Source organism: Nycticebus coucang, chromosome 1 (genome assembly GCF_027406575.1).
Source record: "Nycticebus coucang isolate mNycCou1 chromosome 1, mNycCou1.pri, whole genome shotgun sequence".
Lineage (NCBI taxonomy): Eukaryota > Metazoa > Chordata > Mammalia > Primates > Lorisidae > Nycticebus > Nycticebus coucang.
The window spans coordinates 96,229,319-96,254,592 of NC_069780.1; the positions used below are offsets into that span (position 1 = coordinate 96,229,319).

General features: G+C 41.4%; 1 protein-coding gene across 2 annotated transcripts in view; it reads left to right on the forward strand.

The window, feature by feature from the left end:
• The first annotated feature begins 4,410 nt into the window (after positions 1-4,410).
• FAT1 (FAT atypical cadherin 1) overlaps positions 4,411-25,274 on the forward strand; it is a 120,277-nt gene continuing 99,413 nt past the window's right edge. Inside the window, exons 1-2 of one of the 2 annotated variants that reach the window (XM_053584053.1) lie at positions 4,411-4,512; positions 21,178-24,463. In XM_053584053.1, the coding sequence (XP_053440028.1) occupies positions 21,196-24,463 (3,268 nt within the window). In that variant the 5' untranslated portion in view covers positions 4,411-4,512; positions 21,178-21,195. The remainder of the gene's footprint in view (positions 4,513-21,177; positions 24,464-25,274) is intronic. The other variant, XM_053584062.1, reaches the window with a different exon arrangement.

Consider the following 25,274-nt stretch of genomic DNA (forward strand, 5'->3'; position numbering starts at 1 on the left):
TTATTGACTGACTACATTGAAAAGTGGAGATCTACAGATTTTATTAAAAGTTTTCTGTCCTTCTCACTTTTTAAGACTAGATATTTTGATGATATCATCCATTGTTATGCATACTTTTCACTGCTGTTTATTCTTTTTAAAATTGGAAATAATTTGGTTTACCTATGATAACTCTGAAGACTAGTAGAGCAAACCAAGTGATTTGCACAGCAGCCTCTGGGGGGATTTTTGTGTGCTGTTTTCAGCGCTTGTAATAAGTGGTCAGTTTCTAATTTCTAGTTGAAACAGTGGGGAAAGAGAAGTCTGTTGGGCTCTGACAGGCTGGCCTTTCAAGCTAGTCTTCCTTTAGATTGCCTCCTCCCTCCTCAGGAATCTGGCACCTTCTGGTCGGCAGGGGCCTCTAAGATCTTTTCCCACACCCGCGTCCCTGCCTCTTCTCCCTTGCAAATCAAAATGTACTTAGAATCAGTGATGATCACCTGCTTTCCTCTTCCTGATTTTATAGATAAGAAAACTGAGACACTGCAAAGAAAGCTAGGGGAGGGTAAGAGAACTAATATTGATGAACTAGCTGCCAAGCATTTTCTGGACACTTCAAGCCATGCCCAGTAAAAATGTGCTACCTACATAAACAACGTTTTTTGAATGATGAACACATGAATACATTTTTATCATGTGAAACAGATATTATGCCTGTATCACAAAGACACTGAAATTTTGATAAGTTATATGACTTCAAGGCAAAACACTCATAGCACTCCAATCATTTAATCTACCTAATCTTTTTTCCCCTTTACTGCTGAACTCCTAGCCGGGTTTCCTGTGACCTTGGAGGTTTAGCTCTTTGTCTTTCAAAAAGAACGACCAGCTAACTTGATCAATGGATTTACACTAATGGGTGTATGCAAATCTATTGACAGAACCTTCTTCCCAACCCTCCTTTTTGGGGGATTTTCAAATTTGCATACTAATCTTCTGAGAACAGTGTTAACTCAGAAATGGCTCCCTCCGAATTTCAAGCTGTTCAGGAGATACCGTATTTGGTAATTTAGAGGCATTAAAAAAATATTCCACAGGAGATACTTTCCTGGAGTCTGGATGCTTACATAAAGACGCTGCATTCAGTATAAATTAAACTTCGACAGTGTTTGCGTTTTTCTAAATCTGTATTATTACGAGTAGGCGACTGATTCATGTGTTGGCTCCCATCTCTATAAATGACTTGTAAGACACATTAGAAATTGGCTCCTCCCCTGTCTCTTACTCCCACTCCTCGGAACCTTATCTGCTTCGGAGTATGGTCAAAGACCCAGCAGCATTTGGGAAGAATTTGAAAATTACAATAAATATGGCTCTATGATTTTCAACACAAAGACCACAAACAGCATTAGAGCACAAGAAGTCCTTAAAATATGACATCCACAAGTTAGAGGGCTTCAAAGTACAAGTGGTCCAGGCCAGTCTGCAGAGACCGTTCAGGCTTCCACCCTGCAGAACCCTGGCAGGCGACACGTCGAAACGAATTTCAGCAGCAGAAGAGGAAGAGCATCACCTGCAGTCCGAGGCGTGGGAAACGCCACCCGAGAGGGGTTCGTAAGCCGGAGAGGAGCGCGCGGCGAGGCTGCGGGCGGCTCCGGTGGTGAGCGCTGGGAGCCCAGGGCTCAGGGAGCCGCCAGGAAGGTCTATAGGGCGCAGAGAGGCAGACGTGTCGCCGTGGGGAAGGCTGCGGCCCGGAGAGACCGCGGCCGCAGCGAAGCCCGCGCCAGCCTCGGTCCCGCTGCCGCGACTGCCCGGGTGGCGGATCCAGCCGGAGAATCCCGTCTGCGCTGGGGACCCGGGGGCAGGCGGGGCGCTGACGTCACCTCCCCGTACCTCCTCCTACGAGAGGGAGGGAGCGGGTGAAAGAGGCAGCGATCCGCCGCAGCTACCGGCCGCAACTCTTCAACTCCGCGGCTCGCCGCCTGGACATGTCCTGACAAACTTGGCTTCCCCGCGGCCCTCGCGCACTCTCTTCTCACCGCCTTTGGGTGCTCAAGTTTCACCCCTCTCGGAAGCTTTGGGAGATGCGGCCACCAGGGACCCGGCTGCATCGGCTGATCGCTCTCTGGTCGGGGACATGCTGAGGATCCGAGGGAGGCAAAGTTGGGACTCTGGACACTGCTCTTAACAAATCCTCAAACTGGGTAGGGTTTGGTGAGCTGCCGGGGACTTTTCAATTGGAGCCCCGAGGACACGGCTGGTCTGGTGAGTTCTTTGTTCAGTGCGTGCCTTTCTGTATTTTAAATTGAAACGTGAAGGCCATTATAGGGGGACGTTTGGCTCTAACCCGGTGCAAGAAAGCGTGCCTCCTGCCGGCTCTGCGCTCCGGGTGTGCACGCTCCTGGGTGAGCGCGGTTCGGTAGTGAGATTTGCACACACAGCTTTTGGAATGCATAAAATACAGATAGAGCACTGCTCGCAAGAACTTGAGCAGCGATGCAGTTGGTGCATTATTTTGAATGTAACTTGTTTCAGAAATGGAGCCTGGGGAGGGCGCCTCGAGGGCTGCGCGATGTGCAGGGGCGCAGCGCCCTCTAGTCCAGGCGCCCGGCACCGCGCTTCCTGCCGGGCTGCGCGGGTAGGCGACCTCGGACCTCCCCAGAGCTCCAGGAACTAGGGCGCGTGCTCTCCTGCCCACCCAGACTGGCCCACTATTGACACGACCTCCCCAGATCAGCCTGAGCAGCTCATTGGCCGCAAAGGCTGCGCTGGGGTTAGGGAGGGCGTTTTGCTTCGGGAACCGTCCCTCGAGGTCTCCTTCTTCATTCCAGGAGCCTTTGGAGACAGGGTGAGAGGGGGTGATTATTAAAAGACCCCTGAGGAACTTGTTCCGCTTTCACGTGAAAGTAACTCGATGTTGGTGTCCCTATTTCCTTCCGTTGGCGCTGGCGGAGCAGTAAAATCGTGGCCTGGCCGAAGCCTGCCATCTCCATCCCTGGTCCTCGGCGGTGGCTGCGGCGACCAAGTGCAACTTCTTCCAGGCACTTAAATCGTGTCTCGGAAAGCCTGGAAAACTAGGATTCCCACGCACGTTTTGGTCCTAGTGAGCGTTATTTATTAATGAATGCTGACGCCTCCAGGAATTCTTTGGTGCCACTTAAACAAAAAAATCCCGTGATTTCACGCGACAGGAGCGGTGTCTTTGCACTTTCCTTCCCCCTTCACACTACTTTGCTGTGGTCATGTTTGCGGATCGAAGCTTCGTACAGGGGCGCAGGCCGGTGGAGTTGGGGTGACGAGGTCACCCACGTCCGAAGTGTCCCGCGCGGAAAACGGACCTGAAAGTGCTGGCGCACCGTACGCGATCGTGGCCGTAGCCAGACGCGCCTCTGGGTACTGGGGAGCGCGCCCTGTGGATGCGGGACTCTGTGAGGTGAGAGTCCCGCGCTCTGTCAGCAAGCGCCGTTTCTTCTGCTGCTCGGCCAGTACCTCCTCCTGCACGCCTCATTTTTCCAGACCCTTCTTCAAGATTGTTCACGAGGTGACTACATGAACTTTGAAGCGAGGACTTGTTCCTGATGCCTCTCTGTGTCCCCCTGAAGATCTCGCCACTGGGATCATGGAAATCGGCTCTCTTTGTTAAAATGGTCGAGTTCCGAAAACTTAGCGGGTCCGGCCCTCCTCCTGGGACGGGACGCGCGGACGCGGGCCCCCTCTTGTCTTCCCGGGGGTCACAGGGGTCAGCCCCGGCTCGCGGGCGTCGGGGTGTCTTCCAGTGGTTTTGCAGGGGATCCAGCTGCATCTCGCTATACAGTGAGGTTGCCGGGCAGCGTCTTAATTTTCCTGGGATTCGCTGCAGATGGGGGTAGTAAGCACATCCATGTCTAACCGCATCCCTTTTCTGGGACCTGTACGACCATTTTGAGACTGCAAACCCCGAACCCAGATATGCAAATACAGGTCTCGGAACTCCCAGAGGGTTCTAGAAAAATGTCCCCAAGGAGGCGCCGGAAACTTTTACCTCTGGCCCGAGCCCTCACTGAGCTACGGTTTCTCCCTGTTCTATCGGAAAAGATTCCCTAATCGCTTGGCGGACGGTAGTCCGTGCGCAGGCCATTACAAACCTCGGCTTACAACAAGACCCCGAACTGGTCCCCGCGCCGCCGCGAGGTCTCCGCCCCCACCCCCGGTGCTGGCTTGCCTTCCAGCGGTCGCGGTCTGCTGGGGTCGGGGGGAACCTTAGGCTCGAGTTTCTGCGCCCTCCTGAGAAACGAGCGCCGGCGCTAGGGGGCGTGGCCGCGGGCGGAGGGATCTCTTCCGTGCCGGGAGCGTGAGACTTTGGGATCTTGAGGCGCCGGAGCGGCCGCGGGAGCCGGCTGCGTAGCTGGGGTTCAGGCGGGCGAGGACGGTCGGAGCTATGCGGCCGTGCGGGTCCTGGAGGACCACGGGCTCGGCTGGCCCGGGCTGTGGGGCGCGCTGAGGGGCGGGGTGTGCTCTTCGTGAGCACCGCCGCCACTTGGGGCCAACTTTGCTGTAAGTTGGGTTGAGGCTGAGGACGGAGGGAGGCCGGAGCCGCTCGGGACCCGGGGGGCGCGCTGTCGGCGGGTCCGCCCTTGGGACCGTCTGGATGGTCCAGCTCGGGTCGGTGTTGCCCCCAGCGTTCCGAAGGGCCGAGGGGGTGGGTGGAGAACAGCCCCGCGGAAGGGTTGGGGTGATTGGGTTCTTTCTTCGGGTTTGGGAAGTTGAGTTCCGGCCCCGCGTGCGGTGTGGTTTGAGGGAAGGGGATTCTGAGCCGAGCGCGGTCGGGGAGGAGGACGGGGAGGGGGTGGTCGGCGACGTGAGCCAGAGTGGCGGGGCCCGGGACTCAGCAGCGCGCTACTCTCCTCTCGTGGACAATCCCGGCCGTCGACCTCGCTGACCCTGTTCCTGGGCAGGGCAGATTCTTTTGTGGGAAAGAAGTGTGTCTGTGCACCGCGCAGGTGAGATGAGGGCCGGGGGCCTGGAGATGCGATCTTGGAAATGGAGTCTCTGAGGTCCCTTAGATGTTTGGTGCCCCGAGGGAGCGTTGCGCTGAGATTGCAGATGCAACTGGTTGGTGCAGATTGAACGGTGAGATGGATAAACATCCCGGGCTGGGCATTTTTGCAAAATAATGCGGTATGTCATTTATTTCTATCTTCTCTAGAAGATAAACTTTTGTAAGCTGTTGCTTTTGTTTTTAAAGAGATTCTAATTCTTCAGGGCTTTTTCTTACTCAGTGGTTTCTTGTAGGGAGCCAACTTTCTGTTGTCTGCGAGGTTTTTTGTGGTTCCCGCTGATATGAGTTGCAGGGCTTTGGAAACAAGGACGCAATTGTATGAATTAGGAAAGTAAACTCATAAATATTTTCCATCCAGTTAAGTTGCCTTTTTGGGGGGAAGGGGTTATTTTTTGCATGTGTCTGAGTTATGATTTCGTTAAGCGGCATTTGTTAAGCAATTCCCATGGTGCCTGATAGAGGCTTTTTTTTTTCCGGGTTGTTTACAGTCACAATTAAAATCTGGAAAGAGTGAAAAGAAAATTATCTTCAGTTATTTATTTTTCCAAAGCTGATTAATGTTTTATATATTCAGGGACGGGTTTCAGTAGTTTCAGTAGATACTTGCGTGTGTGTAAGTAATGGTGGTATTTTCCTCATTACTTTTAATGAGTTCAGTTATGTTACTCAACACATGGAATTGTTACTCAGGAAAAGGTGTTTCTCAGGTGGGTTAATTTTGACATTTAGCTTTGTCTTTTGTGTCTTAGGAGAGCTCTGATTTCACAATTAGAATTATTCTCTTGTTATATACTTAAGCTTTAAAACGTAGAAGTACTTAAAACACGGTGATTTTTGAAAACAATTGGTTAGAATTCTAAGTTATGCCAAACATGACATTTAACAAGCTCAATGTAAGGTTTGATTTTAACAAAGTTTGCATTTATATGCCCATTTCTTGAAAAATGAACATCTTAAATGAGCCAAATTCTTTCACTCTGAGAGGGAGCAGGGTTTTTAGAGGACTTCATGAAATAATTTTGGTCACCTGTGTATATCATTTGTATCTTTTAATTAGTAGAAATATCCCTGTTGAGTTTTTACCATGTTGACTGGTTATTTACATCCTTGTAATGGACAGAAAAATCTTTAAAAATTATATGGCAGACTAATACATACCATTATCATGCCCCTGATCCTCTGCCTCTTTGGTGTGTCTTTAGACTTGGCTCCAGAGCCACCTTTGCAGCAGTTATTTCTTTGAATCTTAGAAGTGGACAGGGTTTTTAACTTTCTACCACCATCTCTTTTTCACCCAAGTTTGGCTGATTTTATATAGAATCAATAAACAAATCCAAAGTAGACATTTTGCATTAAATGCTGTATTAGTGGCCTAATTTGTAGCCTTAAGGACCTAATTTAATAGGAGGGAGCCATAAAGCTAGATGTGCTGTTTAATTTTTATGAGTGGGAATTTGCAGTAGGTAAGTGTTCATTTGACCAAATTATACAAATACAACAGAGCCAAATTCTATCCTTACTTAATTGTTCAATTCGCAAGTTTTTATCCTTAAAAGTGTTTCTCCTTAAAAGCTGGAAAGGAGTTTTCGAAATGAGAGTTAATATGTCATTTGAGATCATTTGCCATTTTCTCTTATCTGAGAGGAACTTTTTATTTAAAAAATACATTCAATCAAATGAGGAATTTGTATATGTCACATTTTAAAGCTTTTAAAATCATCTTTCTTTCCCTGAAACTCTGAGATTTAAATAAATTACCCAAATTCTTGCTTAATTTTAAGGATTTGTCATATATATGATTATACATATAAAAGTCTATGAAGTAATGTCTTTTATAAACTGGAAAATCAGTCATTAGTTAATCTTATTATCCATAGAATATTAAAGCATAGCACTTCATTATAATCTGCAATACAGACACTGATCTGGCATTATCTATAGCTGATTTTGAACAGTGACCTCTTTCTGGGCCACTGGAAGTTTAGAGTCCTCTACAGGACAGCCATTTGCAGTGATGTTACCAGCCTTTGGGTTGTGCCTGGATTTTCTGTGAATTTGAGAAGGTTGGATGTATTATTTTTCTATGTTTATCCCTCACTATCTTTCCTCCCTTACTTGTCTTCCATTCTTATTTTTAATCCTTCTTCCATCTGTCCATTTAACAGTCCAGTAACTATGGATCTCTTCTTTACCAAAGACTAGGTCAGACACAGTATCTAGGGGTGAACAAATCATATTTCCTGCCCTCAAGGAGCTTACAGTCCAGTGAGGGAGAAGGACAAGTGAAGGACAAGTTACAGTCCAATGTGATAGAGATCCATTAGGGTCAAGGTATTTCTTCATAGCTCCTCACTGAGCCAATGGGTCTGGGGCTGGTGGACGTAGAATAGAGTGATTCTAAGGGAAATGTGAATCAGAGGGGAATAATTCAAGGAGATAACATGTGCAAAGCAAATTATAGAAACCATAGTATGGCTTGAAGTATGAAGCCATAATATGGCACTGTAGTATGAAGAATAGAGTCTGGAGACCTAAGCATACCATGTTCTGTTTAGGAAAAGGGTTTGTTGATCTGTTACCCATGCTGTTGTTGTTTTTTTTGTTTTTCTTTTTTTGCCCCCTAGGTAGCACATCAGTATTTTATGACTATGACTTAAATTGACCTGTAAACCAGGGGAATGATTTTGGGGGTGGGGGGGGCTGGGGTAAAGGATAGAGGAGAAGGAGCAAATGCTGAAGAGAAGGTAAAAATAAATAAGGTGTATATGAGACATGGAGGGCAGGAAGTGATAAAATAGTGTGTTTGCATTGTCTTTCAGAAGGGAAGCCTTGAGTATGTTACATTAGTTCAGAACTTGACCAGCAGGTTGTGTTACTGACATAAGACAGCTTGGTTGTTGGACTTTGTAAGCCTGTGGGAAGCAAACATTTTTGGTTTGACATAGGAAGTAATATTGGAAAGTTTAGATTAGGAAGAGAGGTAGAGGTGAGATTATTAAAAGTCTTATATATATATATATTCTTTTTTTTTACATATGCATGTGTTTATTAGGTTTCCATTTTTTGCCTTCACAAAATTAAAGAGGCTTAAAGTTTAATAACAGTAACAATGTTTAAGATAAGGACTAGAAACAAAAACCTCATAAAGAATGAAAGGGCAGCGCCTGTGGCTTAGTCGGTAAGGCGCTGGCCCCATATACCGAGGGTGGCAGGTTCAAACCCAGCCCCGGCTGAACTGCAACCAAAAACTAGCTGGGCGTTGTGGTGGGCGCCTGTAGTCCCAGCTACTCGGGAGGCTGAGGCAAGAGAATCGCTTAAGCCCAGGAGTTGGAGGTTGCTGTGAGCTGTGTGATGCCACGGCACTCTACCGAGGGCCATAAAGTGAAACTCTGTCTCTACCAAAAAAAAAAAAGAACGAACATAAATACATTCAGAAAAGAAATCAGAATGCATTAAACTATTAAGCAATAATAATAATGCAAAGAAAGTAACATTCACATTGTTAAATAAGAGTATGTCTATTATAGAATGCTTTGAGTCTGAGATTTGCTATGGAGTCATCAGTTAACTTCTTATTTTTTTTTAAGTCTCAAAAAACAGACAACTAATATTTATAAATAAAAGTAAAAGATAATTTCAAAAAAGAGATCATGCCAAATCTTACAGACAGTAGAAAAAGAAGAAAGACTTCAAAATCATTCTACTTGATCTGGGTACACCTGATATTAAAATTGGAGAGAATATATTATTATAAAGGGGAAATTACAAACATATTTCACTTATAAATGAGGATGCAATATCCCAAACAGCATATTAACAAGTTGAATTAAAAATTAATGTTTAAGTAATGTACTTGGTCAAAATTAAATCCAATTTATGTGAGAATTAGTCACTATTTTCTTTTCTTGTCTTTTTTTGTTTCTTCTTTTCCTTTCCCTCATGCACTCCCTCCTTCTCTGTCTGGTCTCCCCTTCCCCCATGCCCCACTGTCATTAATTGTCATTAATTGTTGTCGTATCAAAATTGAATACATAGGATTCATACTTCTCCATTCCTATGATGCTTCACTAAGAATAATGTGTTCCACCTCCATCAAGGTTAGTACAAATGCAGCAAAATCTCCATTTTTTTATGGCTGAAAAATATTCCATGGTATACATATACCACAGTTTACCAATCCATTCCTGGGTTGAAGGACATTTAGGTTGTTTCCACATTTTAGCAATTGTATATTGAGCTGCGGAAAAACAGCCCAGTACAAAGGTCTTTATAATAAAAGTTTTTTTTTTTCCTTGGATAGATGCCCAGTAATGGTATTGCAGGGTCAAATGGGAGGTCTAGGTTGAGTTCTTTGAGGTTTCTCCATACTTCGTTCCAAAAAGGTTGTATTAGTTTGCGGTCCCACCAGCAGTGTAAAAGTGTTCCTTTCTCTCCACATCCGCACCAGCATCTGCAGTTTTGAGATTTTGTGATGTAGGCCATTCTCTCTGGGGTTAGATGATATCTCAGGTGTCTTTAATTTGCATTTCTTTAATAGGAATGTTGAACATTTTTTCACATGTTTGCTGGCCATTCCTCTGTCTTCTTTAGAGAAGATTCTATTCATCTTTCTTCCCCATTGATGTATGAGATTGTTGGCTTTTTTCTTGTGGATTAATTGAAGTTCTGTGTAGATCCTAGTTATTAAGCGTTTGTGTGATTCAAAATATGCAAATATCCTTTCCCATTGGGTAGATTGTCTATTTGCTTTGGTTGTTCTCTCCTTGGCTGTACAGAAGCTTTTCAAATCAAGTTTTTAATACAAGGCTAAGAAGAATATATACATACTCAGCAGGCTGAAGGGTAATACTGAATATTTTCAAGCTAGGAAATAGTATCATAAAGAAGTTTGAATAGGCTGAATAGAATGGGGTCCAGAAAGTAGGAATATCAAAAAACAATTGAAGTACTGTCTCTGAACAGATACACATGTGAACTGGGTGGTAGCAGAAATGGAAAGGGAACAATTTTGTGAAATTGAGAAAAAAATGTCAAATCTGGGTAACTTTTTAGAAATAGAGATTTGGTACATAGGAATTGAAGAGAGAGAAATGGAGTCTAAAGGATTAAGCAACTTTCAAATTGACAGTTGATTAGTGACAAGCTTGGGTTGGGTCTTAGATCCAGTGATTCCCAGCCCCTTTTTGTTTCTTAGTTGGCAAACTTGGGTGATTGGAGAAGTAGTGAAATTTCATTGCAACTGGAAAATACACTGGAAGAACTGTTATTTTGCAGTGGGAAGTGGATGAAAAGTCTATTCATTTGTTCCTTGGTATCCTAGGGGACTTGGTTCCAGGACCTCCCAGGATACCAAACTCCAGGGATGCTTAAGTCCCTCCTATGAAATGGAACACTGTTTGCATGTAACCTACACACATCTTCCATGTACTGCAAAGCTAGATCACTTACAGTGTAAATGCTGTGTAAACAGTTGTTACACTGTATTTATTTTATTTTATTTTTAGTTGCGTGGTGGTTGCTTATTAATATTTTGGATCCTGGGTGATTAAATCCATGGATGTGGATACAGAGACGCACAGGGCTGACTATGTAACTTAGGTCTGATGGCATTTCTGGGCTAGTGTTCAAAGCACTTCAGAGTGGTTAGGCTAGAATTTGGGATTTGGCAGTAATGATTGGGGCAGAGTGGATGAGCTATTTAAGTAAAAAATACATGTATAGAAAGAGTTGGAAGACGAGTTTGTAACGCCAGACTTGTAGGTGGAAGAGTCATTGTGGAGGAGGAATAAAAGAGTATTGAAGGGAATCAAGAAATGTCCTGTCATTCCTTTTCGGTATGTTATGAGTTGCCTTTGTGCTTAGGCAGTCTGTGATCATATAAAAGGCACAAGGGTGTTGGGGAGAGGAGTGAGTGGTGTCAAATGGGACATTAAGTCAAGGATGATGAGCACTGAAAAAAGGATGCTTGACTTGGCATTAGCTTGTGATGCCAAAACCAGCCATTTGTACGACTGGGATGTTGCCTAGGACCTGTGTGGAGTAGCACCTGGAGGAGAGGGGTCCTGGGGGTGCTGAGAAGCTCCTCTTTTTGAGTTTTGTTTTTTTTGTCAGCATGAGAGAGAAATAGTGTTAATCTGAAGAAAGCGAAGGTTTGAGTGAAGTTTATGTAGGAAACACCCTACGTGTGGAGATTCAGCCGAGGAGGTCAGGAATGAAGGGGTGTTAGAATGTTAGACTTGGAGAGAGAATTCATGAGAAAAGAGCCAAAGAAGGGACAGAATTTTTTTTTTATTTATATGTATACATGTGTTTATTTGGTTTCCACTTTTTGCCTTCACAAAATTGAAAAAAGGCTTGAAATTTAATAACAATAACAATGTTTAAGATAAAGGCTAGAAACAAAAACCTCGTAAAGAAGGAACGAAGATAAATATATTTGGAAAAAAATCCAACGATTGCTGCAACAAAATATTGAGCAATAATAATAATGCAAGAAAAGTAACATTCACATTGTCAGATATGAGTATGTCTATCATGGAATACTTCGACTCTGAGGTTCAATATGGAGTCATCAGTTAACTTATTATTTTTTTCCCCAAAGTCTCAAAAAGTGAACAACTAATATTTATAAATAAAAATAAAAGATAATTTCAAAAAACAGATCATACCAAATCTTATAGACAATAGAAAAAGAAATATTTCAAAATCATTCTACTTGATCTGGGTACACCTGATATTAAAATTGGAGGGAATATATTATTATAAAGGGAAATTACAAACATATTTCACTTATAAATGAGGATGCAATATCCTAAACATATTAACAAGTTGAATTAAAAATTAATGTTCAAGTAATATACTTTGGTCAAAATTAAATCCAATTTATGTGAGAATTAGTCACTATTTTCTTTTCTTTTTCTTTTCCTTTCCCTCACCCCTCCCTCCTTCTCTTTCTCTCTCTCTGCTCTCCCCTTCTCCCTGCCCCACTGTGTCATTAATTGTCCTCATATCAATGTTGAATACATAGGATTCATGCTTCTCCATTCCTGTGATGCTTCACTAAGAATAATGTGTTCCACCTCCATCCAGATTAATACAAATGCTGCAAAATCTCCATTTTTTTAATGGCTGAAAAGTATTCCATGGTATACATATACCACATCTTGCCAATCCATTCCTGGATTGAGGGGGATTTAGGCTGTTGTTTCCACATTGTAGCGATTGTAAATTGAACTTGTGAAAAACAGTCTAGTACAAGTGTCTTTATAATAAAAGGTTTTTTTTCCTTCTGGATAGATGCCCAGTAATGGAGTTGCAAGATCAAACAGGAGGTCTAGGTTGAGTTCTTCAAGGTTTCTCCATACTTCCTTCCAAAGAGGTTGTGTTAGTTTGCAGTCCCACCAGCAGTGTAAAAGTGTTCCTTTCTCTCCACATCCACACCAGCATCTGCAATTTTGAGATTTTGTGATATGGGCCATTCTTGCTGGGGTTGGGGGTGGATTTTAATTTGCATTTCTCTCATAATTAGGGATGATGAGCATTTTTTCATGTGTTTGCTGGCCATTCGTCCGTCTTCTTTATAGAAGGTTCTGTTCATCTCTCTTCCCCATTTTTGTATGGGATTGTTGGTTTTTTTTTCTTGTGAATTAATTAATTCTGTATAGATCCTAGTTATTAAGCATTTGTCTGATTCAAAAAATGCAAATATCCTTTCCCATTGGGTAGGTTGTTTATTTGCTTTGGTTGTTGTCTCCTTGGCTGTACAGCTTTTCAGTTTAATTAAATCCCATTTGTTTATTATTGCTGTTGTTGCTATTGCCATGGCAGTCTTCATAAAGTCTTTCCCCAGGCCAATATTGTCCAGTGTTTTTTCTGTTCTTTCTTTGAGGATTTTTATTGTTTCATGCCTTAAATTTAAGTCCTTTATCCATCTTGAATCAATTTTTGTGAGTGGAGAAAAGTGTGGATCCAGTTTCAGTGTTTTACATGTGGATATCCAGTTCTCCCAGCACCATTTATTGAATAAGGAGTCTTTCCACCAGTGGACGTTCTTGTTTGGTTTATTGAAGGGGCAGAATTTTATCATCAGGAGTGTCTTTATTTGTAGACCTCTCTTCTGAGGTCTGAGAAGAGATAACATTGTAAAGAGTGGAGAGATGAGGGACTTTCTTCCTGAGGAATTCATTTTCTTTCCGTACCTGGCATAGTCACATTCCTGAGCCATCTTTTAGTGAAATGCTTGTGTGTGTTCCTACATACACAGGGAGAATAATTTGACTTACAATAAATCCTTAGTAATTCGAAAGTGGTAAGAGTGGCTGGTGTTAATTACTGGTTACCCTGTCAAAATACCACTTAAATTATTTATGTGTGCAAAGAAAAACACAGTAAGTAAGATGATTTTAAATCACAAGAGGTGAACAGTGTTTATTGAGCTTCTCTTTGGACAAAGTTTGTCCTAGAATATGGAGGAAAAGAAAGTGGCTAGAGGGTAGCCTCTCTGTAAAGAGAAAGGAAAGAAAGATAATAAAAGACTGCCTGGCCCAGCCAAAAACAGATCTGGAAACCTTGCTTACCTGTCTCATCGTTTAGGTCCCAACAGCACAGAACAATTAGAAGCCGTCATCTCTGTAATGCCTCCAGACATGTTTTATAGGTTTATGTAAATCATTAGATTTTATGTAGAGGCTACTTAAAAATTGAGACTTATGTTCAACTTTCTCAATGGCAAGAACCCTTTTAAGAATTTATTTTGGGGGGCAGCACCTGTGGCTCAAGGAGTGGGACACTGGCCCCATATACCGGACATGGTGGGTTCAAACCTGGCCCTGGTCAAAAAAAAAAAAAAAACTGCAAAAAAGGAAAAAAAAAAAAAGAATTTATTTTGGATTGATTAAATCATGTCAGTACTGAAATTTTAAATCCTGAAAAAGTTAGATCTGTACGTTCTGCATTGTAGCTATCAGTAAAGACCATTCTTAGAGTTTAATTGGAATCAGTTGTTGATCATGTAAAGGCTATATTTAAATTAAATCTTGCTAGCTTGTCTTGCTAGACTTATTGCTGCTCCAGTCAGAGCCAACAACATATAAATGGGGTTACCAGGAGTAATTAAATGATCTATAAAAAGCTTAAGGCTGCAGTTCAATTTCTGGGCCTTGTAGCCTCCCCTCCCCCATTTATACTGAAAATTGTATTGAGATTGGTAAAAAAGAATGAATGTTCACCCAGAAAATAAACAGGATCTACTCATTGGCTTCTCTGTGAGAATGAAAGCTATTAAAAGTATTAGCCATCACTATTGTAATTTACTAGAAAAATGGAGGGTTTTTTTTCCCCCCCTCTTATAAATATTATCTGGAAGCTCTGAATTGATTATAGCTGAGTAAAAATAGGCTTTATTTTTACTCAGTAAGATAGAGCAATTTTTAAGTACTCCTTTTGAATTTTTTAGAAATCATTTAACATTTTATTTAATATACAATACTTAAAAAAACATGAGTCATATGGACATTTCATATTCTCTTTGACAACTTTGTGACATTGCTTTGAAAATGTCCCTGAAATTTAGAAATCTTTAAAAATACTTTAGCAGTGTGACAATAAACTGAACATTAAGCTCTAAATTTCAATACCAAGTTAAATTTTAGTGATGCTTTTGCTCTGCTGTTGATAGAAAATGGTAGTATGGGTGTGAACACAAAGAGGGAGGACTTAAAGTTCTTAACTTTAATGTTTTTGTGCATTTTTTTTGTTTTTGTGCATTTTTATCAGAATATGGAGAATGAAAAGTTTAGTCATGTTTCCATATTGTGCAGATGGTTAGAATGACTTTTTGTGAATGTAATAATTGTGACCTCCCAATACTAAATCATACAACCTTTAACAAAATTTATGCATTGGGTAAGGCTGTGTTCCCCCCTCATGTCCCTTCTCCATAGCATATGAAATATCTCTAAAACTTAAGCTTGAGATCTGAATGCTTAAAGATACCCAGTTATTTTCTCAGCACAGGAGAATGTGCGGAGTAATTGATTGGAGCATTTGACATGAAGGTCTCCCTAATGAAGAAATATGAAGATATTAATATCTGATTCTTACTAGAAAAAATTATTTTTCTCCCAAATTTATGGATTTTCAGAAATCTGTGTTAAAGATATTTAATCTTTGAACCTGGAGCTCTTTTCTCTAAAGACAGAACTAAGTAAACACTCTTTGTTTTTGCTTTGCATTTTAGAAATCCTAAATTACTGTGAATGAGTTCGAATAGTATGATTGCCTTCTGAATATCAAAATGTACCCTTTGGTTAAGATGGTCTTCAGAATTTAATTTTCATAAGCGTGAAGTCCAGGTAATAATGTCCTGGTGTCCTAGGTGAAATGGTGTCAGTATATTTTCCCTTCTTCAGCCTGTTTTGTATAGGGTCATAGCCATCCTTTTGATCAGAGCATTTTATAGTGAAACCTGAGTTCAGGGCTCTTGGTTACATTACTGTAGGGTTAACAGTATCTCCCCAAAGTGTATTTTTTTTCTGATTAAAAATATCGCATTTAATAACTTTATCTAATTGCCGTGGCATTCCCTTAGTCAAGTTTGCAGAGTAAATTCAGGGTTGTAAAAGGTCTCAGTTATAAATGTGGTCCAGAAAGTTTATTCCAGCTGTGCTGTGTTGAGTGAGAACTCGTGGGTTGTGGAAGGTGAGGGGGTGTTCGGGAATCCAGCTGTGGTTATACAGGTGTGGTAGGGCCTGTGGACAGACTGATTAGCTGGGGAGGTATGGGGAGAGAACAGCCATAGCAGTTTGTTGTGTTGGACATTTTCTTTATAACTTGTGGGTGATGGTGGGGACACCAGGCCTTTCAACAGTGGTGATGGGAGCAGCATAGTGTAGCCAGTCTTTATAGGTCATTTCCAAGTTGTAATGTGGGACTTAAACGTGCACAAAAAGATTTACTTACGTTCTTTACTGTACCAGTGTTTCTTGGTTCTCTTATCAACCTTGGTGGCTACTCTGTCTCCTTTGCTAGTTCCTCTTATACTTCTGCCCTTCAGGGGTTGGGAGAGCAAAGGTGTTCATGGTTTTCTTTCTTTGTGCTTGCTTCCTTGATGATCTATTTTATGTTTTGTGGTTTTTAACACCATCTTCCATATTCTGACAGCTCTCAAATTTAAATCTTCAGGCTGGACCTCTCCCGCATATCTGACTGCCCACTCAACATCTTTCCTTGGATAATCAGTAGATATTTCCTGTTTATCTTACACAAAATTGAACTCTGATCTGACTCCCTAAACCTGTTCCTCCCTCATTCTCCCCTGTCAGTTCTTGGCCACCTAGTCACCTTGCTCAGCACACAGTCCCCAGAATTGTCTTTGATACTGCTCTTTCCCTTCCCCTTAATGCTCCAAAGTATTAGCAAATTCTGAAATAGATCCAAAATCTGACCACTTCTCCCACCTTCACCATTCCTATTTTTGGCCAAACCAGCATGCTCTCCTTGTGTTACTGCAGTAGCTTCCAATTGGTGAGGTCTCCTTCTAGCTTTTGCTCTTGTATTTATCAACACAGTTCTCACTCTTAAGTTAGGTCATGTCTCTTCTCTGTTCAGAATCACCAGTGGATTCTCATTTAGTTTGTAGTAAACTCCAAAGTCCTAAAATCACCCTTCATTTATGAGTCGATACTGATCTTTCAAAAACTGATTGAAAAAATATATAAATAGGGGAGAATAGACAAACCAACCTTATGAAAGAATTCTAAATAATTTGAGGAGTATAATTCTATACCCTTTCAGTGTGGTTTGCATATAGTCACAACATTGCTGGGGAGAGACCTGGCAGACCCTACCTCAGTCCTGGGAACAAGGTCCATATCAACCCTGATACGTTATGTGATGGAAATGACAAGAATGATGCTTCGCCTCTGTCTACCTTCCCAGAACAAAGCCCATGCCTAATCCTGAGAAATCCATCAAATTCCAATTGAGGAATTTTTTTGCCTGAAAGATACTCTATAAAATACCTAACTTGTACTTCTCAAAACTATCAGTCATTATTAAAAACAAGAAAAATCTGAGAGATTTACATTCTGAAGTACCCTGAGGAGCATGGCAACTAAATGTAATATGCCATCTTAGATGGGATCCTGGGACAGAAAAAGGATCTTAGGTAAAATCTAAGGGGATCTAAATAAAGTATGAAATTTAGTTAATGATATATCAGTATTGGTTGGTTAAATAGTTGTGACAAATCTACAATAATAATTTGAGATGTTAACAGTAGGGAAAACTGTCTTTAGCTTTATGTAAATCTAAACACATTTAAAATTTTTTTTAAAAAATTACTTTTTAACAAAGGAACTCCCTTCATGAAGTAGTCTGGGTCACCCACTGTGTTTCAGCCACAGGACCTCTTCCTTGTAACTCTAACCTGATTTTTCTCTACTGAGGGTGACACTAAGCCCTGGAGCACAGTTGGCAATGTCTCGATACATTGTTAGTTTTCTCAACTGGGGGAGGAGGAATGCTACAGGCTTTTCATGGGTGCAGACCAGGGAATGCTGAACATCCCACAGTGCCCCAAAGAATCTGCGAGTTATCTGCCCAAAATGTCAATAGTGCTGAAGTGAGGAACCCTGGCTGTTTTGAATTGAGGCTTCTCTCATCTCCTTTGCAGTCCTGTCCACAGTCTCACTCTTTTTGGTTTTTTCTCCTAATCATCAGCATCTGATGTACTCTATGTACTTGTTTGTCTCTCACCAGGAAATGTGTCTTCTATCAGGACTTGGTACTTCGGTTCACTTTGGAGCATCTAGGACTATACCTGGTACATAGCAGGTGCTCATTAAATGTTTGTTAAAAGAATTAAATAGTGAAAGGGATGATACATCTATTCCTTCTGTTATTTATTTATTTTTAAAGGGATTTGGGGGTTGGGCTGAGCATATGTGCACAGTTGCCTTGCTTTTTTGTTTTGTTTTGTTTTGGCAAGACAGAGTTCTACCCTATGCCCCGAGCCAGAGTAGAGTGCAGTGGCATCATAGCTCACTGCAACTTCAGACTCAGGCTTCAGGCATCCTGCTGCCTCAGCCTCTGAAGCCACTGGGATTACAGGCGCTCGCTGGATGCCCGGCTGGGTTTTTCCATTTTTTTCATGAGTCATGGTCTCTCTCTCTCCCCTTCAGACAAGCCTCGAACTCCTGACCTCAAGCAATCCTCCTGCCTCAGCCTCCCACAGTGCTGTTATTACAGGCGTGAGCCAACGCAGCTGGCTCTTTCCCTCCTTTTAAAAACAAACATAAATGGGATCAGCTTCATTTGTTCAGATATCTGGACAGCTGTATACATTAACATGTAGAGTGCTACCTTATTCTCTTTAATGGCCACATAATATATTTAGAATTAAGCAAAATACTTTAAGTACTTGTATAGCCGGGTGTTGTGGCGGGCGCCTGCAGTCCCAGCTGCTCGGGAGGCTGAGGCAAGAGAATCACATAAGCCCAAGAGCTGGAGGTTGCTGTGAGCCGTGTGATGCCATGGCACTCTACCGAGGGCAGTAAAGTGAGACTCTGTCTCTACAAAAAAAAAAAAAAAATACTTTCAGTACTTGTAATAGAATCCTGGCATAATACTTTATTGTAAATTGGATAATACTATAGTAGTGATGCCTCCTAAAGCATAATATATCTCTTAAAACAGAAGACTATGCTTGTTGAACATCATCTTTTTAATTGTTTTTCAAAACATTTTCTTCATATGCATTTTTTATTCCTTGTTTGTACTTGCCCTGGGATTAGGGTCTTTGTCTTTTATCGTCTTTAATACATTCACTGCCACACTGGAGAAAAATTTTTTTTCTTGGGGCTACGGTGTTTTATTAGGTCAAGAGGATTGTGAGTTGTATATGCTTCACAAGGCCCCAGGCTCAAACTAGAGTAAGTTAAATACAACTGGCATGGCAATTAATGTGTTAACTCCACACAAGGTGCTGTCTGATAGCAGGTCCTCAGTACCTATAGGTTGAATTGAGTTGAACTTTCCTTTTTTTTTTCATTTTGGTTAAAATTACTAGATCATTTCATCCTATTCAGATTTCCCTAACACTGATTTCCCCAACAGTTAGTACTGTTGACCAAATGGAAATTTTTTTTTTTTTTTAAGATGCAGAGTTTCACACTGTCACCCCGGCTAGAGTGCAGTTGAGTGGCATCATCACATCTCAGTGTAATCCCAAACTCTGGCTTCAAGTAATCCTCCTGTCTCAGTCTCCTGAATAGCCGGGACTATAAGCATAGGCTACTATGCCTGACTAATTTTTCTATTTTTTGTAGAGACAAGGTCTTACTCTTGCTCAGGCTGGTCTCTAACTCCTGGCCTCAAGTAATCTTCCCATTTGGCCTTCCAGTGTGCCAGGATTACAGGCATAAACCACCATGCCTGGCCCAAATTGATATATATATATATTTTGTATATAAATTTTTTAATAGAAAGGGGAGAACAAAGGAAAATGTTAGCATTTACACATAAACACATACATTTGAGAAGCACAGATAAAATATGCAAAGTGATGACAGTCCTTTTTTCTAATTGTTACTTGTGGCTTCCCTCTTCCACTATTCCCAAATTGAGATATTTAAAGAGATAGTTTTGGGAGAAAATTGTTTCCTTATTTTAAGCGATAATTTGACCTTTCCTAAAAGCCAAAATTCTGTCTGATTTCCTGACTTTCATTTGTGGAGTTAAAGCCATGATAGCTGAACGACAAGTTAGGGTGGTCAACTTGAACTGATTGAGTATCAATTAAGTTTATAATTGCTTTAAGCATATTAGGTTTTTTGTGTTTGTTTGTTTTCCTCCCTAAGGAAATGACTGATGGGGCAAAGTTGGCAGTAGCTGAGTTAAGATACTGTGAGTTGAGGTTGCCACACTAATTTCCAGTGGGCTGTCTAAACAGCCCTCTAGTCTGCTTTTCTTTTACCTCTGGTAGCATTCACATTTGCGAATATTAATATGAGAGCTACTTTGCAAGATTACAGTATTGTCTCTACTGACAGAGCTGGGAGAGAGGAGTGAAGGTGCGTTGATTTATAAGATGAATTTGTTGACCCAGAGGAATAGTTGATCTGAAATAACTGTCCTGTTATTCTGGCCAGACCTCACCCCACCTTCTCATTTATTAAAGCATCCCTTTCTTCATTTCTTTAATTTCCCTCTTTGTTTCCTGAGTTACCCTCTGACTCTCCTGTAAGCCCTGGCCCTTTGCTCCATTAACTTGACCTTGTGTGTGTGTTTAGTTTTTATGTGTGTGTATGTATCTTGTTTTCTAATGGAGGGCCCCCAGGTAACTATTGTTGAGTGCTCTTAAGATAGTAGACACTGTGAACAACTGGTTGTTGACAGCATGGTGATAAAACACTGATACAGTTGGAGAAATCTGCTTCGCTGACTTAGGAAAAACTCTGACATCAAGCTGCTGAATTCTTGGGGGGTTTGTTGGTAGCTCCTTACCTGGGTTCCCCCCACCCCTTTGGTTTATGTTGGGTTTTTGGCTTATGTTGGTATTAAGTTATCAAACTTAAGATATGTTTACTTTAATACATTTAAATAGTTTAATAGAACTGAGACAATAAACTCTTATGTAGGGAGTGAACCTAATTATTCTTACAAAGAAAGTTTCAGGATAAATTTTGAAATGGGGTAAGTTATCAGTATGAGAGGTCATACAAAGCTACCTTTTTTTTGGCTACAAAAGGAATTATGCTCACAATACTCTTGTAGCATTAAGTTCGGAAGCTTTAGAGCATTTCATCCATTGTAAGTAAATATAAACAACATTCATTACCTTTTCAACAACTGCTTATATTTGCTTTGAAGATTGAAGTTGCTATAGTTAGTAATATTTCATTTGATGCTCATTATGATTCAGGTCATTCAAATATTTAAAAAAATTATTAAATTTAGTAATATTGAACATGTTAGAAGAGTGTGGATACTCACATTGACATTCTCTTTCAGGGAAAAAAAGTCCGAAATCATTGCATTTATTCATACTCCATATAGAAGGAAAATACTCTATTAAAATGTAGGATTGTAAATAATTTACACCTTTTTAGCTTGTTTTACTTCCCCAAAGTAATGTTTCTTATTTCTTTCCTCTGTGTCAGGTTCCTGAAGGTAAAACAATGGGAAGACATTTGGCCTTGCTTCTACTTCTGCTCCTCCTCCTCCTCCAGCAGTTTGGAGCTGGCAGTGGAAGCCAAAGACTTGAACAGACTCCTCCTCTGCAGTTCACACACCCCCAGTACAATGTCACTGTGCATGAAAACTCTGCCGCCAAAACTTACGTTGGGCATCCTATAAAGATGGGTGTCTACATCACAGATCCAGTGTGGGAATTAAAGTACAAAATTGTCTCAGGAGACAATGAAAACCTGTTTAAAGCTGAAGAATACATTCTTGGAGACTTTTGCTTTCTAAGAATAAGGACCAAAGGAGGAAATACAGCTATTCTTAATAGAGAAGTAAAAGACCATTACACATTGGTAGTCAAAGTGGTTGAAAAAAATACTAATGCTGAAGCCCGAACAAAGGTCAGGGTGCAAGTGCTGGATACAAATGACTTGAGACCATTATTTTCCCCCACCTCATACAGCATTTCTTTACCTGAAAACACAGCCATAAGGACCAGTATTGCAAGAGTCAGCGCCACAGACGCAGACATAGGAACCAATGGAGAATTTTACTACAGTTTTAAAGACCGAACAGATATGTTTGCTGTTCATCCAACCAGTGGTGTGGTAGTTTTAACTGGTAAACTTGATTACATAGAGACCCAGCTCTATGAGATGGAAATCCTTGCTGTGGACCGTGGAATGAAATTGTATGGTAGCAGTGGTATCAGCAGCATGGCCAAGCTAACAGTTCATGTGGAACAGGCCAACGAATGTGCTCCTGTGATAACAGCAGTGACATTATCGCCATCAGAATTGGACAAGGACCCAACATATGCGATCGTGACAGTGGATGACTGTGATCGGGGTGCCAATGGGGAAATAGCTTCTTTAAGCATTGTGGCAGGGGATCTTCTTCAGCAGTTTAGAACAGTGAGGTCCTTTCCAGGGAGTAAAGAATATAAAGTCAAAGCCATTGGTGACATTGATTGGGACAGTCATCCTTTTGGCTATAATCTGACACTACAGGCTAAAGATAAAGGAACTCCTCCCCAGTTCTCCTTAGTAAAAGTAATTCACATGACCTCACCACAGGTCAAAGCTGGGCCAGTGAAGTTTGAAAAGGATGTTTACAGAGCTGAAATAAGTGAATTCGCTCCTCCCAGCACACCTGTGGTCATGGTAAAAGCCATTCCTAGTTATTCCCATTTGAGGTATGTTTTTAAAAGTACACCTGGAAAAGCTAAATTCAGTTTAAATTACAACACTGGTCTCATTTCCATTTTAGAACCAATTAAGAGACAGCAGACATCCCATTTTGAGCTGGAAGTAACAACAAGTGACAGAAAAGCCTCCACCAAGGTCTTAGTTAAAATATTAGGTGCAAATAGTAATCCCCCTGAGTTTTCCCAGATAGCATACAAAGCTTCTTTTGATGAGAATGTGCCCATTGGTACTACTGTCATGAGTGTGAGTGCCGAAGACCCTGATGAGGGTGAGAATGGGTATGTAACATATAGTATTGCAAATTTAAATCATGTGCCATTTGTGATTGACCATTTCACTGGTGCTGTGAGTATTTCAGAAAACTTGGACTATGAACTGATGCCTCGGGTATATCGTCTAAGGATTCGTGCATCAGACTGGGGCTTGCCATACCGCCGGGAAGTTGAAGTCCTTGCTACAATTACTCTCAATAACTTGAATGACAACACACCCTTGTTTGAGAAGATAAACTGTGAAGGAATAATTCCCAGGGATCTAGGTGTGGGAGAGCAAATAACTACTGTTTCTGCTATTGATGCCGATGAACTTCAGTTGGTACGATATCAGATTGAAGCTGGCAATGAACTAAATTTGTTTAGCTTAAACCCTACCTCTGGGGTGTTGACATTGAAGCAATCACTAATGGATGGCCTAGGCTCAAAGGTGTCTTTTCATAGTCTGCGAATTACAGCTACAGATGGAGAAAATTTTGCCACACCATTATATATCAACATAACTGTGGCTGCCAGTCGTAAGCCAGTAAATTTGCAATGTGAGGAGACTGGTGTTGCCAAAATGCTGGCAGAGAAGCTCCTGCAGGCAAATAAGTTACACAATCAAGGAGAAATTGAGGATATTTTCTTTGATTCTCACTCTATCAATGCTCATGCACCACAGTTTAGAACCCTTCCTACTAGTATTGAGGTAAAGGAAAACCACCCCATGGGTTCCAGTGTAATCTTAATGAATGCTACTGACCTTGACACTGGCTTCAATGGAAAACTGGTCTATGCTATTTCTGGAGGAAATGAGGATAGTAGCTTCATTATTGACATGGAAACAGGGATGCTAAAAGTTTTATCTCCACTTGACCGTGAGACAAAAGATAGATACAGCCTGAATATTACTGTGTATGACCTTGGAATACCCCAGAAGGCCACTTGGCATCTTTTAGATCTTGTAGTCCTGGATGCCAATGATAACCCACCTGAGTTTTTACAGGAGAGCTATTTTGTTGAAGTGAGTGAAGACAAGGAGGTAAATAGTGAAATAATCCAGGTTGAAGCTACAGATAAGGATCTAGGGCCCAATGGACATGTGACATACTCTATCCTTACAGACACGGACAAGTTTTCAATTGACAGCGTGACTGGTGTTGTTAAAATTATACACACTCTGGATCGTGAAGTACAGCCTGTGCACTACTTAAAGATTGAAGCTAGGGACCAAGCCAGAGAAGAGCCCCAATTGTTTTCTACTGTACTTTTGAAGGTGTCACTAGAAGATGTTAATGACAACCCACCTATGTTTATTCCACCTAGTTACCGTGTAAAAGTTCGAGAGGATCTTCCAGAAGGAACCATAATCATGTGGTTAGAAGCCCATGATCCTGATTTGGGTCAGTCCAGTCAGGTGAGATACAGTCTTATGGACCATGGAGAAGGAGGCTTTGATGTTGATAAGCTCAGTGGGGCAGTTAGAATTGTACAGCAGTTGGACTTTGAGAAGAAGCAAGTGTATAATCTCACAGTGAGGGTCAAAGACAAAGGGAAGCCAGCTTCTCTGTCTTCCACTTGCTACATTGAAGTTGAGGTAATTGATGTGAATGAGAACTTACACCCACCAGTGTTTCCCAGCTTTGTGGAAAAGGGTGTAGTGAAAGAAGATGTCCCTCTTGGTTCATCAGTCATGACAGTGTCAGCTCATGATGAGGACACAGGAAGAGATGGGGAGATCCGATACTCCATTAGAGATGGTTCTGGTATTGGTGTTTTCAAGATAGATGAAGAAACAGGTAAATATGTTTTTATTTAACGCCACCCATTTTCTTCATGTCTGGTCTGTGACAGTTCATAGTTTCCAGTTGATCTTTATTAGGGTTCATTATAGAAGTGTGTGTGTGAAGAAGTACGTGTACAGATGTGCATTTTTTGTCCGATTGTTACATGTAGATGTGTTTATATACAATGAGCCTGGAAGATGGAACCAACGGAGTTGGTGGCTATAGAGTAAACATAAACTAGGTAACAGAACAGGGAAAAATTGAAATTGTTACCAGTGAAACTTATGTCTTAAGTTGACAGCACAACTGGTGTTGTTAAAATTATACACACTCTGGATCGGGAAGTACAGCCTGTGTACTACTTGAAGATTAAGTTTGTCCTTATCTATCAAAGTCTTCGTTACTGTTTTGTTCTAACTTGGAGAAGCTCTTCTGACATGGTTTTTAAAGCTAATATATTTGCAGACTCATACTTAGAACCACTACCGTCTGGCATTGCATTCAGTGGTTATTGCATACCTACAGAATTGCACAGTGCACACATAGAACATCATGTGATCACAGAACACATGATCTAGTGCCTCCCCTAGGTTTTATTTGTGAGGCAGGTACAGGATAGTGAAATGCTGAACTGAAAAGACCTGACATGGAATCCTGCCTCCTTCATTTGTTAATTTGTGATCTTGGGCAAGTAAATAGCTTCTTACAACTTTTTTTCCATCTGTGATATATAATATGGAGCATTCAAAATTACCTGAAGATTTATGTGAGGGTAAAGGAGGAAAGTTCCTAGCCTGTCTTAAATTTGTTAGTTTTTTTTTTT